Raw genomic sequence first — 17,806 nt, 5'->3', positions numbered from 1 at the left:
AACCTGGTCTCTAGACCCTCCCTGGAGGCTGTCGTTTAGCTGTCCAGCTTCAATGACTGGGTGACTTCTGCCCCTATAGGGAAAATCCACTCTTCTTTCTGCCCCAGTCCTCCTCCCAACAGCCAATCTATCCAGAAAGCTCTCCCTGCTGCCCTTCCCTGCCACCCCCAGTGGCTGTACCACCAAGCTGAGCTGCTCAGTGCCCTGCACACCTTCACATGTGCCGTCATTTCCTCATCGGAGCTGTGCTCCTGGAGGACACTCTCCCTGTCAATTCCTTTCTCCAATGCAAACACCCCACTCACTCCCAAGGTGCCTAGAATGGGATTTTTAACATCTCAGGAATTCACTGAAGTGAGTTAGCTGATTTTTGTCATTTTAGAAAACGATTTCAAACAAAGATTTCTGAGAATTTCCATCTGATGGGAAAGACGATAGCTACTGAATGTTTGGCAGAGTTCCAAGTCAGTCTTGCTTTTTATTAATACTTGTGACAGCTGTACAAGGTGGAGGGTGCTTGCTGTTTCTCAGATGGTCACATGGCAGCTCAGAAAGATAAGCTCCCATGTCTAGGCAGCTACTACAGAAAGCTACCCCAGGCCTTTCTGTAGGGACAGTCCAGTGTCCTTTCTTGGCTTCAGATTGCTGCCCTCCGTCTGCAGAACAGGGACTAAATTTCATCGCCATTTACTGGTGAGCATACATTCAAGCCTTCATCTCTCGTAGCAGCGAGGCTTAAGCTCTCAGAGCTATGAAAACGGAATCTGGCCGAAGATGTTGAGTGACTCTTCCCTGCTATGGACCACGGCTCCCTCTTCAGCCGGTCACAGGCCACCCCAGCCTCCTTCCCGGAGTAGCAGGAGTGTTTCTGAGCCCTAGATTCTGTAGAGCTTGGTGCTGGGGGTTTTCCGGGGGAGTGTTCCGTCTTTTATCATAAACCTTGGCAAGGGGTGCGTGGGTGGGGCGCCACTGAAAGGCGCCTTTGTCCTCCTTCTGAAAGCCTGAAGGGAAAACGATGAAATCCCACAGAAGAGGCCGCTGGAGCCAGGCTGGGCAGGCGTGCTGGCTGCGGGGAGAACTGCGGGCTGGCCTTGCGATCTGGTTCTCATGTGGTCCCCTCTGCAGATGGCCTTGGGAAGAAACAAAGGCCTCCTTGAGGCCCCTGCCTGTGATGCGGACAGCTCATTTTCATTCTGCTGTGGTTTCCCGGGTGGCCTCGTTGAGCTTCACTGTTCTCGGGAGCCCTTTCCTTGACTACCCTTTGAGCAGAGGAGAGCTATGCAAACACGCTGCGAGCGGCCTTGAGAGCCCGAGGAGGGTCTGCTTTCTGGGCCCCTGCAGAGGGCAGGGGTCGCGGGCTGGTGGCCTGCCCCGCCCAGAGAGAAAGGGCCTTGGCTTCCCCTCATTCTTCGTTCTGTGTTAGCTCTTTTTATTGCAAATAATTAATTAAAGTCAGTACAGCAAGAGTGGGAAAGTGGTTAATGCAATTGCCAGGTCCAGATTCAGAGGGATGCGGCGCCGAAAGGAAAGACAACCTTGGGATGGCTTCCACTTCCTCCACTTCGCACCGCATGGCCGGCAAGTTGGCGGCTCTCGCCTGCTCCCAGTTTTCCCGGAGTTGAGTATGGTTGACTCTGACTGGACCAGGTTGGGTCACGTGTCGGCCCTGAGCCAATCAGCTTGCCCAGAGAGATGATGCGCCCTGAGTGGTGGGTGAACCTGGTGATAGGCCCCAGAGTGGCCAGAGAGGAAGGGCATGCGCACACCATAGACATAGGCAACGTGGTGGACGACATGGGGGCTGGGCGGGGGTGCTGCTCACCCACCTTGTGCCCAGTGCTTTCCCTTCCCCTTGTCCATGGTCCCCTAGCTTGGGGAGAAAGCAGGGTGCTTGCTCTACCCACCAGTGCTGTCTCGGGGCTGCAGGGAGTTGTGGCTGCCCTGCTTGCCGTCTTCACTCCCAACTCACTGTGGCTTTGCAGAGCTGGAGTCCGCCCTATCTGGGCTTGGGGGTCTGCTCCCTGAGAGCATTATTTGGTGCCCCTCGACTGTGTTGATTCAGAAATCTGGGACCTGTTGTTTCTCGACTAAATGTCTTATGAGATCAGTCTTTCTTTTGGAGGCAAACATTTTCGGAAGTTTTGGAACCATGATGATCTATGCCTCAGACACTTGTGGTCCCTGAGAAGCTGCTGCTGGAAAAAGGGGTCCCCATCCGGATCCCAGGAGAGGGTTCTTGGATCTTGCCGGGAAGGAATCCAAGGCGCGTGGCAGAGCGCAGTGAAAAGAGATAGTTTATTGAAAGCTTCTCAGTTACATAGTAGGGCATCCTCAGCAAGAGGAGGAATGCCTCTGTTTTGTTTTTTTCTTATATAGGGGTCTTATCTATGTAAAAGCTAAGCTATGTCTCCCTGCGGGTAGGCTGACAAAGTGACATTTATTACTTTGTTGATTGAAAGAAAGCTATCCTTGGCATTTTAGTGCATAAGTACATCAAAGCATGCCTATAATCATCTTAAAAGCATATATTATGCAATATTGGGGCATCTGGACATTCTGTTGTTGCAAGAGTTTGTCTTTGCAGGTATTAAGCTACTTCCTCAGCTGTAAACATCTTATGACTGTGGGTCATGACTGGCAAGGAATGTGCCTTGCTAGTTTTAAGATGGAATTGATTCTAAAATGGTGTCACCATGGCTCCCCTACACTCCTGTTCCCCTAACAAAACCCTGCCGTAAGCGGACTTAAGGATAGCCTTGTCACCCTAGCAATGTGGCAGTGAATCTCTGCCAATAGCAATCTACAAATGTTAAAAACTTTTCTTTTTCTGGAAAAGTACTTTCCATGCATCAAGTATTCAAGTGCCTGTTTTCCTGGCACTGGGCTGGATGTATATGACATAAAATTTGCAGTATCGCTCCACCCCCAAACTGCTCTGCATTTTGGCCCTCCTCCATCTCTGATGGCTCTCTTCCCTGTGCTGCAGGGAACTACTGGAGACCACGTGCCGCCTGGCCAACACGCTGAAGAGGCATGGAGTCCACCGTGGGGACCGTGTTGCCATCTACATGCCCGTGTCCCCATTGGCTGTGGCAGCAATGCTGGCCTGTGCCAGGATCGGAGCTGTCCACACAGTCATCTTTGCTGGCTTCAGTGCGGAGTCCTTGGCTGGGAGGATCAATGATGGTGAGGAGGTGGGCATGGGGAGGGAGGAACCCTGGAGTTCCCTGATCCTTGTTCCTGGGGGCCTGGCCATCAGTGTAGAGACCATCAGAGTGCAGACATTAATGTCACACAGACAAATGACAGATCGTACTAGGGACAGGCACATGGCCGAATGAGAATTTGTTCTGTGGGCTGAGATCTGAGTGCATTGGATTTAGCCAGGTGAAAAAGGGACAGTTCCAGTTGGAGGGAACAGCAGAGGCACAGGCCAAGTGGAGGAGGAGCACAGCATGAGGGCCTAGTGGAGGTGGGTGTAGTGCGGCAGGAGGGAAGTGTGGAGGTGGAATAAGGCTGGAGATGCACAGGGAAGGTTCCACAGGTCAACAACTGGAAGCCTTCTATCCTGAGGAGTGAAGGGGTGGACCATATTTGGGGATCTGGAGTCAGGTGAAGGGGGTCTTTCTGTCTGCATGTGGGTCAGTGTGTTTTGGACATTGTGCAGAACAATAACTTCCTTGTTTTGCTGTTGTCAAAGGACTGAGTGTCTGGATGGTGGCCCTATGTCCATGCAGTCTGATCTCTGCACCGTGCTGTCTCCTAGAGGGAGTCCCCTGAGCTGGCTTCGCAAGGCAGGTGCCAGGTTCTAGGTGCCATTGAGAATTCTTGTGGCTTATAGAAAATAGAACTAATGGGTAGAGTTCTCAGACCCCTGTTGACCTCCCTCTGTATAAAAGGCTGGGAAGCCCTTCCGCTTCCTTTCAGAGTTTCTTCCCCCACGTTCAAGGGTGATGCTGCTACCTCTTTCTCTTTTTCTTCCTCTCTCTAGAACTCTGTAATACCAACTGTGTACCAGGCACTGTTCTAAGCACTCTACAAAGGTTATGTCCTTTAATTTACCTTACTCTTCATAAGTATTTTATGCAATAATACTATTATTATTCCCCTCCCCTAAAATTACTGTTGTAACCATCTTAAAGTGTACAATTCAGTCACATTAAGTACATTCACAGTGTTATGCAGTCATCATCAGTATCTAGTACCTGAAGTTTTTCATCACTCAAAATGTACACTTTACACCCATTAAGCAGACATTCTCCATTCATCCATGTTGTGGCATGTATCGGTATTTCATATTTTTAATAGGTGAATAATATGCATTCATTGATGGCCATTTGGGTTGTTTCCATTTTTTGGCTATTGTGAATAGAGCTGTTATGAATGTTCATGTATAGGAACACCTGTTTTTAATTTTGGGGGTATATACCTATGAGTGGGCTTGCTGACTCATGTGGTAATTCCATGTTTAACTTATCAAAGAACTGTAAAACTGTTTTGCTAAGGAGATGCACCATTTTACATTTCCACTAATAGTGTATGCAGGCTCCAGTTTCTCTGCATCTTGTTGTTTTTCACTTTAAAAAATTACAGCCGTCATAGTAAGAATGAAGTTGTATCTCATTGTGGTTTTGATTTGCATTTCCCTAATGACTAATAATATTGAACATCTTTTATGTACTTGTTGGCCATTTGTATGTTTTCACTGGACAAAGTCTACTTAAGCTGTTTGCCCATATTTTAATTGCTTGCTTGTCTTTTTGTTGTTGAGTATGTAAGTTACTTATATATTCTGAATATTAGACCTCTATCAGATATATGATTTGCAAATATTCTCCCATTCTGTGGGTTGTCTTTTCACTTTCTCAGTAGTAAACTTTGGTGTATAAAAGTTTTAAATTTTAATGGAGTCTAATTTATCTATTTTTTATTTTGTTGCTTGTGTCTTTGCTGTATTATTTGAGAAAACATTGCCAAATCTAATGCTGTGAAGATTTTTTCCTATGTTTTCTTTTTTTTTTCTTTTTGAGATGGATTCTCGCTCTGTTGCCAGGCTGGAGTGCAGGGGCATGATCTCAGCTCACTGCAACCTCCGCCTCCTGGGTTCAAGTGATTCTCCTACCTCAGCCTCCTGAGTAGCTGGGATTACAGGCACGTGCCACTGCATCGAGCTAATTTTTGTAGTTTTAGTAGAAACAGGGTTTCACCATGTTGACCAGGATGGTCTCGATCTCTTGACCTCGTGATCCGCCCGCCTCGGCCTCCCTGTTCGTATGTTTTCTTCAAAGAGTTTAAGTTTTACCTTTTTACATTTAGATCTTTAATTTTGAGTTGATTTTTGTACAGGGTGTGAGGTAAGGGTCCAGTTTCATTCTTTGTCCTATGGCTATCCAGTGGTCCCAGCGCCATTTGCTGAAGAGGCTGTTCTTTTCCCTGTTAAATGGACTTGGTACTCTTGTTGAAAATAATTTGACCATATATGTGAGGGATTATTTCTGGGCTCTCTATCCTATTCCATTTATCCCTATGATTACCTATGTATCTATTATTATCTCAGTATCAAACTGTTTTGACACTGTAGCTTTGTAAGTTTTAAAACCAGGAAGCGTGAGTCTCCCAACTTTGTTCTTCTTTTTTCAAGATTGTTTTGGCTCTTCTTGGTTTCTTGTATTTTCATAGGAATTTTAGGATTAGCTTTTCCATTTCTGCAAAAAAAGATGTTGGGATTTTGATTGCATTCAATCTGTAGAAAAATTGGAAGGTATTGCCATATTGACAATATTAATCCACAAACATGGGATAGCTTTCCATTTATTTAAGTATTTTAAAATTTCTTTCAACAATATTTTGTGGTATTCAGTGTACAAGTCTTGCATATCCTAGGCTAAATTTATTCCTAAGTATCTTATTCTTTTATGAATTTTTATAAATGGAATTGTTTTCCTAATTTCCTTTACAGATTGTTCATTGCTAATATGTAGAGATACAGCTAATTTTTGCATAGTGATCTTGTATATTGCAAATTTAATGATTTATTAGCTCTAATAAATAGTTTTTTTGTGGATTCATTAGGATTTATACATAGTAGATCATATCATCTCTGAATATAGTTTTACTTCTTCTTTTCCAATTTGGATGTCTTTTATTTCTTTTTTTTTTTTTTGCCTGATCACTCTGGCAACAACTTTGTTTACAATGTTGAATTGCAGTGGTGAAAAGTGGGCATCCTTGTTTTGTTCCTGATCTTAGGGGGAAGGCTTCAGTCTTTTACCATTAATATGATGTTAGCTGTGGGTTTTCAGATGCTCTTTATCAATTAAGTTCCCTTCTATTCCTAGTTTTAAGTGTTTGATCATCAAAGGGTGTTGGATTTTGTCAAATGCTTGCTCTGTGTCAATTGAGATGTGTTTTTTCCTTCATTGTAGTAGTGTGATGTATTACAGTGATTAATTGTTGCATGTTGAACCACCCTTCCTTTCCTAGGGTAAGTCCTGATTGGTCATAGTATATTCTGTTAATATGCTGCTGGATACAGTTTGCTAGCATTTTGTGGAAGAGTTTTGCATCATTGTTTATGTGAGATATTTGTCTGTAGTTTTCTTTTTTATAGTAATCTTTGTCTGGCTTTAGTATCAGGGTAATGCTGGCCTCATAAAATGAATTTGAAAGTATCTCCTCTTCAATTTTTTGGAAGAGTTTGAGAAGGATTGGTGCTAATTCTTTAAATATTTCATAGAATTCACCAGTGAAGTCATCTGGTTCTGGTCTTTAGAAAGGGAAGAAGATGGGTAAACTGAGACGCAGAGAGTTTAAGTGACTTACCTAAGGTCACATACCTAGTAAGTGACAGAGCCAGGAGTTGAACACAGACATTCTGCTGCCATAGTTGATGCTTTCGGCATTATGCTAAGCTGCCCCTTTTCTCTCTTGCTGGTGTGGCCATGGTCACCCAGTGCTTCTGTTGAGATTGTTTGAAACAAGCAATAGCAGTTGACTCTTGGTGACTTCAGCATGTGGGGACTTAGTAGCTGGATGCTGGGGCAGCTCCCAGAACCTCAGAATTCCTAAACAACCAAGCATGGGAGGGCAGGGGCCATGACTCTGTCCTGAAGAGGACTCTGCCCTGATATCCTTCAGCCTTTTTGTGCAGCTCTGCAGGTGCCAGGTTCCTGGGGACAAGATTCTGTTGAGATGGGTATCTGTGTCCTGTTGGGTCAATGAGGGGCTGTTTTGGTTTTCTATTGCTGTGTCACAAACTACTCCAAAACTTAGTGTTTAATAAAACTGAAAACAATAAATTTTAGTATTCTATCTCATGGGTCTGTGGGACAGGAATCAGATGGGGACAGGGGAAGGCTGTTTTCTGCTCCATGACATCTGGGACATTAGTCAGGTTGACTTGAAGGGTTGGGGACTGGTGGGCCTGTCTTTCTCTCCACTTGGCCTCTTCACATGGCTGACTTGGGCTTCCTCATAGCCTTGCAGCCTCAGCAGTCAGTCTTGTCACATGGCAGCACATGGCTCCAAGAGGAAGGAAATAGCAACTGCCAGTGTCCTACAGTCCAGGCTGGCACAGGCCTGGCATCACTCTTGCCTTACTAGATTGGCCAAACCAGTCCGTGGCCATTCTAGATTCAAGGGGAGGAGACCTGGATCCTGCTTCTCTATAAGAGCAGGTGAAAGAATGTGCAGCCATCTTCAGTTGGCCACTGGGAGGTGGGTGCATATTGTGAGTCTGACCACTAGGCTCTCACATGTCTGGGCAGCCACCTCAGTCAGCAGGTGCAGTTCCAGAGTTCAGTCCCCTGGCCTGGCTTCCAGGCTTGGACCATCCCTCTTCTTTGTCTTCCCTCTTGCTTTAGGCTGCTTGAGGAGTGGAGAGTGTTGCAGGGGAGGGTAGAGGTCAGGAGAATGGCTTTGAGAGAGACTGTGGGGGTAGAATAATGACCCACTCAGATGGCCACACTGTAATCCCCCAGAAGCTGTGCTATGTCACTTGCATGGTGAAAGGACTTTGCACATATGAATAAGGCAATAGGATATCCAGGTGGGCTCCATCTAATCCCACATCCCTTAATGCACAGAACTTGCTCCAACTAGAGGCAGAGGAAGTGAAGCAGAAGGGGAGGTCAGAGAGATTCAAAGCAACTTTACCCGCCGTTGCTGGCTTTGAAGATAAACAGGGCCACGAACCAGGGCAGGTGGTGGCTGTAGTCGCTGAGAATGACCCCTGGCTGACAGTCAGCAAGGAAAAGGCGACCTTAATCCCTCAGTCGCGTGGAACTGAGTTCTGCCAACCACTGAAATGGCCTGGAGGTGGATACTCCCCCAGAGCCACCACATAGGAGCCAGCCCTGTCCTTGACTTTGGCCTTGTGAGACTCTAACAGAGAACCCCACCAAGCCTGTCCAGACGACAGAACTCTGAGCTAAAAATGAGTGTTCTGAGCCACTAAGTTTGTGATCATTTGTTATGGAAGCAGCAGAAAATGAACGCAGATGCTGGTACCTGCTCAAAACCAGGGAGAGAAAATTGAATCCTCCCAGAGTGGCATGTGGTTCCTGCCAGCACCCATGCTGTGGCCCAGCCTTGGAGGGTGCCAGTGGGCCAGACATGCTCATGGTGCTCAGAAGCTCCTGGGTACTTCCTAGAGGACTCTCCTGGAGAGCCTACTGGGCAGGGAGGCCCTGGACAGGTGCGAGTCAGGAGTGAGGTGTGCGCCTTGGGAGGTGGGGAAGGAACTGCCTGCTGTGTAGTGTGATTTCAGCATGTTGCATGGGCTGGGGTCATTGTATCGTGAGAGCTTCTGACCCCCATGAGCTTTCTTTGTCTCCCATCCCGTTGAGAAAGGTTCATTCCTTCCCGCTGGTCCATCTCCCTTCCTCGCCCATAGGGGGCTCACCTGGACCAACCCCTGCTTGGGGATGTAGGTCTGGAAAGTCTCTGATAGGCTCCACCCAACTGACTTGGTTTCCCCAGGTGAGCTATCGCTGAGGCTTGAAGGCCAAAGAGTGTGTGTAGCCACGGCTCTTGGTGCCAGATGCAGGGGTGGCTGCATCTGGGCAGGTCTAGGGTATCTCTCTGACCCCCGGATGGTGCTGTGTGTGCTGGAAAATTCTCAGGGAACCCTCATGGCCATGACATCTCCAGGGCTCTTAGGAGGAGAAAGGGTGGGCCTGTTGTCCAAAAGTGCTTTCAGATTTATTTAGGTAGGACTCTCCCAGAGGGGACATTGAGGCCAGAGTCTGTCTTGGAAGTGTGGTAGGGCAGTGGTGGCTCTGGACGGGAATGTGGCACACATGCCTCAAATGGCTCCACGCAAAGGGTAGGGAGTTGCAGGATTTGTACCCCAATTATGGAGAGCCATTGGTCGAGGGTTCCCCAGCACTTCTGCCCATAGCTCTGCAAGAGGCCTTTGGTGCAGAATGACTGAAAGGCCCAAGGGATGTGGGTGAGGCCCTGCCAGTCAGGGTCACAGCTGGGCATTTGTCCCAGGCTCTTCCTGAGGGGCTGTGTAGTAACCCCCTGCAGCTGTGATCCCTCTGGGTCATCCCGCACTGGGGCACAGCGTGGAGGACACCTCCTTTTCCTGGGGTCTTGAGGCCCATTGTGTGTGCACCCCTCTTCTCTGCTCTGGGCCTCCCCCTAGGTTAGCCATGGAAGCTAGGGTCCTCCTGGCTTCCCCCTGGGCCTGGCTGAGCAACATTGGTCATTGAAGAGCAGGTGTGGGATCAGGAGGGCCTTCTCCTGAAGGTAAGGAGGGCAGGCAGCTCCCAGTCATCCACTGGGGTGTGGTTTCTGATCTCTGGACAGTGAAGGCTCTTGGCCCACACAAGTCACTCTAGACAGGGCCTGGCCACATGGGACACCTTTGGGCTTGGCCTCTGGTTGTCCAGCTTTCTTGTTCTCTGCCTCTCGGTATTTCTCTGTCACCTTGATTGATGCAGGTGGCATGATGGCCTCTTTCCTGGGGTTTGCTCCTGGGCAGACAGGAGAGAAAGGTGGGAGTCTGGTTGGGAAATTGTCTTTATGCTGCTGACTCAAGGAGGAAGAGCTGAGCTTCAAAGTAATTTATCTCTGATTCCTTCCCCTCAGCCTCAGAACTGGACAAAGGCCTGGTGCTTCTTCATGGCACACAAAGGCTGGAGAGCAGGCAGCCCCTCACTTTTTCCATTGAGTCTTTTACTCAAGATTGGACTGAGTTTCTCACACTCCTAGGCCTGGATGTCCTATGTGAGTCAGAGCTATGAGGGTTAAAGTCGGGAGGAGACTGATCAGAAATGTCTGTGTTGTCTCTGTTAGCCAAGTGCAAGGTGGTTATCACCTTCAACCAAGGACTCCGGGGTGGGCGCGTGGTGGAGCTGAAGAAAATAGTGGATGAGGCTGTGAAGCACTGCCCCACCGTGCAGCATGTCCTGGTGGCTCACAGGACAGACAACAAGGTCCACATGGGGGATCTGGACGTCCCGCTGGAGCAGGTGGGTTACCTCGCTTTGCACAGTTTGAGGAGAGGTCATATCAAGTTAGCTGGCTCTGAGGCTTCTCGGGTTGTGGTTCTCAATTTGGGTTTCCTAGAGGTGCCCAGGGTTCCTCTGTGGTATTTGGTGAGCTTGAGTCCTGACTGGGAAGATAAAACTCCAATACGACAAGCATGTTGGAACACTTACTGTAACACAAATGCTTGCACCCACGCTTTTGTTTTGTGTCCTTTCCACATTTGGAATTGAACTTGGACAGGTCAGAGCAGGTGAATTCTGAATCCTGTGTGTGGAGTCCTGCTGCGGAGGGGGAGTGCTGCTCTCAGAGAGGCTGAGTGCTCTCGGTGGGCTGTTTGTTTCTTCTCCCTGCCAGGAAATGGCCAAGGAGGACCCTGTGTGCGCCCCAGAGAGCATGGGCAGTGAGGACATGCTCTTCATGCTGTACACCTCAGGGAGCACCGGAATGCCCAAGGGCATCGTCCATACCCAGGCAGGCTACCTGCTGTATGCTGCCCTGACTCACAAGGTACAGGCCTGTGTGGGCGGTGCTGGGCCCTTGGCAGGGATCCAGGCAGGGGCAGGGCTGGAAGTCCTTCTGCTGCAGAGCGAGGCCTGTAGGTGTGAGAGGTCAGTGTTTCTTCCTGGCCTATTCGGGGCAGGGCCCCTCGATTCCTCCCACCCTACAGCTCCTCAGGGCCCTGGCTGCCTCAAGCCCCCACTGCACTGTCTGGAAACTCCCAGATAATCTGATCATGTAACGTGGCAGCAGGACACTAAGGGCCATTCACCCAAAGATTTTTAAAAACTCTTTTTAGAACAGATAGAGAAAACCACCCAAATTAAATGCATGGCTTAATGAATTATTATAAGGCAAATGCCACTTTGATCAAGAAGTGGAAGGCCACCGGTTTCTCAGAAGCCCCTTCCAGGCCCATATGGCCACAGCCCCATCCAGCATGTCTTGATGCGTCTTGTGCGCCTGCCCTGTGTTTTTATTTTGATAGTTTTGTGACCCATATGAGCATCCGTGGGCACTGTAGCTTACTGTTGCCAATTAAAATATTGTTTTTTCTTTTGTTTTGTTTTGTTTTGTTTTTTCATGGAGTCTCACTCTGTTGTCCAGGTTAGAGTGCAGTGGTGTGATCTCAGATCACTGCAACCTTTGCCTCCTGGGTTCAAGTGACTCTCCTGTCTCAGCTTTCTGAGTAGCTGGGATTACAGGCACCTGCCACCACACCCTGCTAATTTTTTTTTGTATTTTTAGTAGAGACAGGGTTTTGCCATGTTGGTCAGGCTGGTCTTGAACTTCTGACCTCAAGTGATCTGCCCGCCTTGGCCTCTCCAAGTGCTGGAATTACAGGTGTGAGCCACCGTGTCCAGCCTAAAATATTGTTGATATGTGTTTTAAGTCTTTTTAAGCCTATGCTCCCCCATTTCCTTACACTTGGCCATAGTCACATCCAGCCATTTTTCTCTGGTGTCCTTTGGTCTGGGTTGTGCCTGTTGTCCCTCTGCCTCTGTGTTTCCTGCACGTGGGCAGTTAGATCCTGAGATGGGATCAGGCTCCACTCAGCTGCTGTGGAAGAATAAAGGGATTCGGATGTCTGTCCTCTCATGCTCCTCGAAGCTGTTGATGCTTGATGCCATTCTTGGCCTTTTTTGCTTTTATTTTTTGTAGTTCTTAAGGGGTTTAAAAAATCGTGGCATAAGGTAATGCAAAAAGGTGTCCATGTGTTAAACGTACAACTAGACGGACTCTGCAGTGTGCCCACCTGTCCTGCTGCTGGAGGCCGTTTGAGGAGCCAGCTGCCTCTCACAGCTATGGACTGCAGCCTATGCATGTCTATTTCCTAGTGACCTGGTGTGAACATGGTGGAGTGGGGGGACAAGCTCCTGATGCTCCTTTCCTGTCTCTGCAGCTTGTGTTTGACCACCAGCCAGGTGACATCTTTGGCTGTGTGGCCGACATCGGTTGGATTACAGGACACAGCTACGTGGTGTATGGGCCTCTCTGCAATGGTGCCACCAGCGTCCTTTTTGAGAGCACCCCAGTTTATCCCAATGCTGGTAAGGATGGTGAACCCTGTTTGGGACCCCATGCTGGTATCAGGGGAGAGAGCCTGAGGCTCGAGGCTTGTGGAGAGGTTCATGGAAGGGTGACGCCTGGGCTCTGGTGAGGGTGTGGCTCTCCAGGTCCTGCTGTCGAAATGCCCGGTGGGGCCAGGCCCCAGGTCTTCAGAAAGATCCGACAGGCAGCAGCAGGGAGTCTGACTTGGTGCTGGAGGACATCTCAAGGCCCCTGCTCCTGCACTCCTGCCCTCTGACTTAAACTGCCGGCCTCAGGCCATCGCTTTGGCATCCTTCTCACCTCTAGGCTGCTTGCCCAGATCCAGCCCTTTCTTGAAGCCAGGGCCAGCTGCCCGCCACTTCTGTGTCCCCAGCCCTGCCCCTGAGCCTTCAGGGCTGTGCCTCAAACCATGTTATGCATGGCCTAGAACCATCTCCATTAAATTGAGATCACTTTGAAGACAAGGTGATGTCTGGCTCCCTTGGGCATCGTCCTCCCACACAGCACAGTATCTTCAAATATTTTCTTTAATGTAAGCAGATCATGGTGGCTCTGCCCAAAGGCTGCTGCTCCAGGGTTCCATGGCACTGACAACTGTGCATGGACTGTGTTATCACCTCCCAGTGCTCCATCCCTGCCTTTGGGGGCTGGGTGTGCTCAAGGAAGAAGTTGTAGGGGCAAGACTAGGGATTAAGGGCCATGGCCCAGGTGCTGTCTCAGGCCACCACTTCAGCCCTTAGAAGCTCAGTGTCCCATGTGGAGGGGATGGTGTGGGTAGTGGGTTTACAGGAACCAGGGGTGTGCATGCCGGGCACATGGCCCTGCTCCCTGGGACACACGCAGTGGCAGCTGTACTGTCACCAGGGGAAGCACCAGTCACCACTTTAGAGCCCATGTGAGTGTGACCGAGTGAAAGCTCTGTGTTAATGCTCCATGGGTTATTAAATCCACGTAGTATCACCTTGAACTAGGCCATCACCCTAAGCCTGGTGAAGACTGTTCCTGAATGTGCCGCCCATGGATCTGGGGAGTGCTTGGAGGAGAGCGGCCATTGGGGACCTGTCCCATGGGGCTTCTTTCCATCTTTCACTGGCGGGGGTGGGGGGTTGGGGGGATCCCTTTCATATGGACATATGCGCGTCTGCACATGCCCAGCACTCAGGAAGTCTTGGCTGATCTCTGAGTTTAAAGTAAACCATGTCAGCTCTCCTGCTGACAGTGAATTTCGGCCTTTCTGTAGGTCGGTACTGGGAGACAGTAGAGAGGTTGAAGATCAATCAGTTCTATGGCGCCCCAACGGCTGTCCGGCTGTTGCTGAAATACGGTGATGCCTGGGTGAAGAAGTATGATCGCTCCTCCCTGCGGACCCTGGGGTCAGGTGAGCGGCCTGCCCTGCAGCAGGAGAGGTTGTGCTTGCCCTAGACCCTCAGAGCCAATACGGGCTTCAGCAGGACTTCAGTCATGAAGCTGCCCGGCTTTGTATGTGTGAATTCATGCAATGCCAGACTGGATCTGGTAGAAAGCACCAGCACCTCTTCCCACCTGTAAGCCCCTCCCCAGAGCTGGCAGCAGTTACCAGTCCGGGGAACAACGTTCCAGACATTTTCTGTGCCGTTGTTTCTGTGCCCAATTTCTGTAGCTTAATCTTCATTAGGAATACTTACCCACTCAATAAGTTAAGGGCCAGGTCAGTTCTTTAGTGGCTGCATGGGATTTAACTGTATAACTTAGCTGGGTGTGGTGGCAGAGGCTGAGGTGGGAGGATTGCTTGAGCCCAGGAGTTTCAGGCTGCAGTGAACTAGGATTGCACCACTGCGCTCCAGCCTGGTGACAGAGTGAGACTCAGTCGTCTAAATAATAGTAATAATAGTATAACTACAGTTTGCTAAACACTGCCCCATAGTTGGACCTTTTGATTGTCTCCAAGTCTGTGGAGTGGATACCATCCTGCACTTTTGCCCTGCTGTTACTGTAGACATTTCCAGGCAGACAGTTCAAAGCTTACGCCTATTGGTAATGTTGATGGATATTGCCATATCACATGGAAACATTTTGGAAATGTGACGGTGGCATGGTTTCGACAGTATCGGCAGTGTCTGTCCTTCGGGCTGGTGCTGGGAGGGACTGGGTGCTGGTGACTGCTGTTCTCTCTCCTGTCCCTGCCCCATTTCATGTCTGCCTTGACGTGTGGTCACGCGTGGTCAGCCACCTGCTTGGTGGCTTTTCACCGGGGAAGCATGCAGGGCAGTGACCATGGAAGAGTGTCCCATTCTGCCACATGCATCCTTGGGAAGGGAGCATGTACCTCCCAGTGAACATGTGATTCCACTACTGCTGGGTGACCACGAGGCCATGCGGGCATCCGGGCCACAGGCTGAGAGGCACAGCAGCTGGGGCTGTGCCCTGCAGAGCTCACCACTTGTTCCCAAATGTGAGATGGGGATGAGACCTACCTACAGGGTGGCGAGGATGCCACAGAGGGTCAGATGTGAGCCTTAGTGTAATGTTCAGCATGGAGATGATTAATGGAGAGAGCTCCTGAGGAATAGCAGGCATCCAATGACTCCTCCTCCTCTTTTCCCTTATTTTCCCCATTAACAGTAAAAACCTTCTGTTTCTCAACCAGCTTTCTAGATTAAAAAGCAGGAGGAGTTTGAATACTATTAATAAGAGCAAATATGTATTAAATGCCTTTATCTTCACATCAGTCCTTTGAGCAAACAGCAGATGTTGTTTCACATTACAGAGAAGGAAGAGGAGGCACAGAGAGGTCAGAGAACCGGCCTGAGGTCACTCACCAAGTAGGGCAGCCTGTGTTGAACGCAGCACTTGGTTCTAGAGTCCGTAAAACTCACTCTGCCCCCCACCCGATTGATGGGCTCTGTGCCCCCACCCTGTACCCTCAACAGGTCCCTTGCCATACTGTCCCCTCCACCTCTCAGAAAGAGTATGGGGTTCCTTTCTAGATGGTGTATCTTAGTTTGCTTTGTGCTGCTGTAATAGAATACCCTGAAACTGGGTGATTTATAATGAACAGAAATTTATTGGTTCACATTTCTGGAGGCTGGGAAGTCCACATCAAGGTGTTGGCATCTGGTGAGGGCCTTCTTGCTGCATCGTCCCATGGTGGAAGGGCAAAGAGAGGGCAAGAGAGAGCAAGAGGAGGTTGAACTCACCCTTTTATAATGGCACCAATCCCACTCATGAGGGTGGAAGCCTCTTGGCATAATCACCTCATAAAGGTTTCACCTCTTAATACTGTTACAATGGCAATTACATTTCAACGTGAGATTTGGAGGGGACAAACATTCAAACCATAACAAGTGGTGAGTTTGGGTGGTCTCTCTTGGCATGCTGGAGCTGGGCTTGAGAGGCCCGTGTGATTCTGACTGCCTGGGCCATGTAGTGCTTGGGGACTGGGAACAAACAGCGGAGTGGCCAGGGCCATAGAAACTCACCCAGATCCTCTAGGTGTTGTCAGCAGGGCCACCTGAGTGGGCCCTAGGCATTAGGTGGGGACAGGGCTGAAGGGCAAGATTTGGTTTTCCAGATACACTCATGGGATTTGTCTCCTGAAGGAAGGTTCACGGGGTCCAATGACAAGGGGTACCACCCTAAGTGCATTTCAGGAAGGGGTGTGCTCTGGCAGCTGCATTAGAGTGGGATGTGTATCCCAGCAGCCTCTGCCTCACCTAGGGGTCCCCACAGACTTGGAACACCTCTGAGCCAGGGGGACAGCCCCCAGCAGAGGCTCAGCTGGGTTTTGTGTATTTAGCTGGTTGATAGGCACATTCCTATTCCTGTTGCATAACCGGTTCTAGCCGCAGAGCCCTGCGGGAGGCCAGGTGCTAATCACACACCTCGCTGTTCTGCTCTCAGTATACAGTGTTGGCAGGCAGCGTGGCGTCTTGTGATGTCTTGCACCTGGGGCTCCCAGCACCTCGGAGCAGTGCTGGGGGTCAGTGTGTTCCACACCTTGGCCAGGGCCAGCGCTGTGCTGGCACACCTGTCGGTGCAATTCCACAGCCCAGACCCATTCCAGGCAGCTGGGATCAGCCCTCATGACATTTAATCCGTTGAGTCGTCAGAATCCCACTCACTCAAGACACTCCCCCTAGATTTGTATTTCTCAAAGCCTTTTTAAACTTTCAATTTCATAAGTAATACATGGATACGCTCTTGTGAAAAGAAGAAATTGGAGCATTGTACTTAAAGCTGATGTCCTTAGGAGCTGGGCGTGGTGGTACATGCCTGTAGTCCCTCGGCTACTTGGGAGGCTGAGATGGGAGGATCCTTGAGCCCCAGAAGTCGAGGTTGCAGTGAGCCATGATCGTGCCACTGCACTCCAGTCCAGGCAACAGAGCAAGATCCTTGTCTCTCTCGCTCAAAAAAAAAAAAAAAAAAAAAAAAGCTGAAGTTTTCCTCGACCTCTGCTCCAGGGGTTGTTGCTCCTGCGCCTTCGGCCCTGTCTCTGCAGTTAAGTTCCTGTAGTGGATGCAGCTCTGTTAAATGACGTTTTCTTTAACACCAAAGTTACCACACCGTGCTATGATGCTGTAATGTTTCTTTTAAGATTGTAGAATCTGCATTTTTCCACACGGACCTGCTTTGCTGTGGGGATTGCCCTGGCTTGTGTGGTCACAGCCCCGTGGCTGGGTGCAGGCTGTCGCAGTCTCCCAGCGTGTCCACCAGCGCTGCGGGGCATCTCCCTGCCCCTTGTGGATGTTCTGAGTGCAGGTGTGACACACAAGACACTGAGCTGCCCATGTGGCCAGCACTGATCATGCAGCATGGACGCGGGGGCCACTGCCGGGACAGGCTGTGGGTTGTGAGTGGTCCTGAGCAAGAGGCAACCACCAGCACGAAAGTATTTCAGTGTTTTAGTGACAGGACGTCTAGCCTGGTGAGTTCTGGCTGAGTGCTGGCCTGGTGTGGAAATGTCATAAGGTAGACACTGAGAATCCTAGGGTGTACACATGTCTTCTTCCTTTCTATTGAGATATAATGTGTACTAAAGGGTACAGATGTTAAGTGTTCAACTTGAGAGATGTTTACGTGTATAAGTGCTACAGAAATTCCTAGTCCCCAGAAGCCCCTTTATGGCTCCTCCCAGTCACGGGCGTTACCCGAGCCATGACCACAGTGTGGCCTGCATCACCACGGACAGATCCGGCTGCACTTGAACCTCAGCTGGGTGGGATCACACAGCACACCCCTCCCTTGCCCAGCGTCATGCCTCAGACTCACCCGTGCCGCTGTG

At 49.6% G+C, this 17,806-nt stretch overlaps 1 protein-coding gene across 2 annotated transcripts in view; it reads left to right on the top strand.

Moving 5' to 3' along the window:
• ACSS1 (acyl-CoA synthetase short chain family member 1) overlaps nt 1-17,806 on the top strand; it is a 54,738-nt gene that overhangs the window by 27,063 nt on the left and 9,869 nt on the right. The window contains exons 1-6 of one of the 2 annotated variants that reach the window (XM_034947735.2): nt 1,511-1,578; nt 2,987-3,186; nt 10,303-10,478; nt 10,852-11,004; nt 12,398-12,545; nt 13,787-13,924. In XM_034947735.2, coding sequence (XP_034803626.1) covers nt 1,511-1,578; nt 2,987-3,186; nt 10,303-10,478; nt 10,852-11,004; nt 12,398-12,545; nt 13,787-13,924 — 883 coding nt within the window. Of the gene's footprint in view, nt 1-1,510; nt 1,579-2,986; nt 3,187-10,302; nt 10,479-10,851; nt 11,005-12,397; nt 12,546-13,786; nt 13,925-17,806 lie in introns of those variants that run through there. The other variant, XM_008954723.5, reaches the window with a different exon arrangement.

Source organism: Pan paniscus, chromosome 21 (assembly GCF_029289425.2).
Source record: "Pan paniscus chromosome 21, NHGRI_mPanPan1-v2.0_pri, whole genome shotgun sequence".
In the NCBI taxonomy this organism is placed as follows: domain Eukaryota; kingdom Metazoa; phylum Chordata; class Mammalia; order Primates; family Hominidae; genus Pan; species Pan paniscus.
This window is presented reverse-complemented; position numbering and strand designations above follow the sequence as displayed.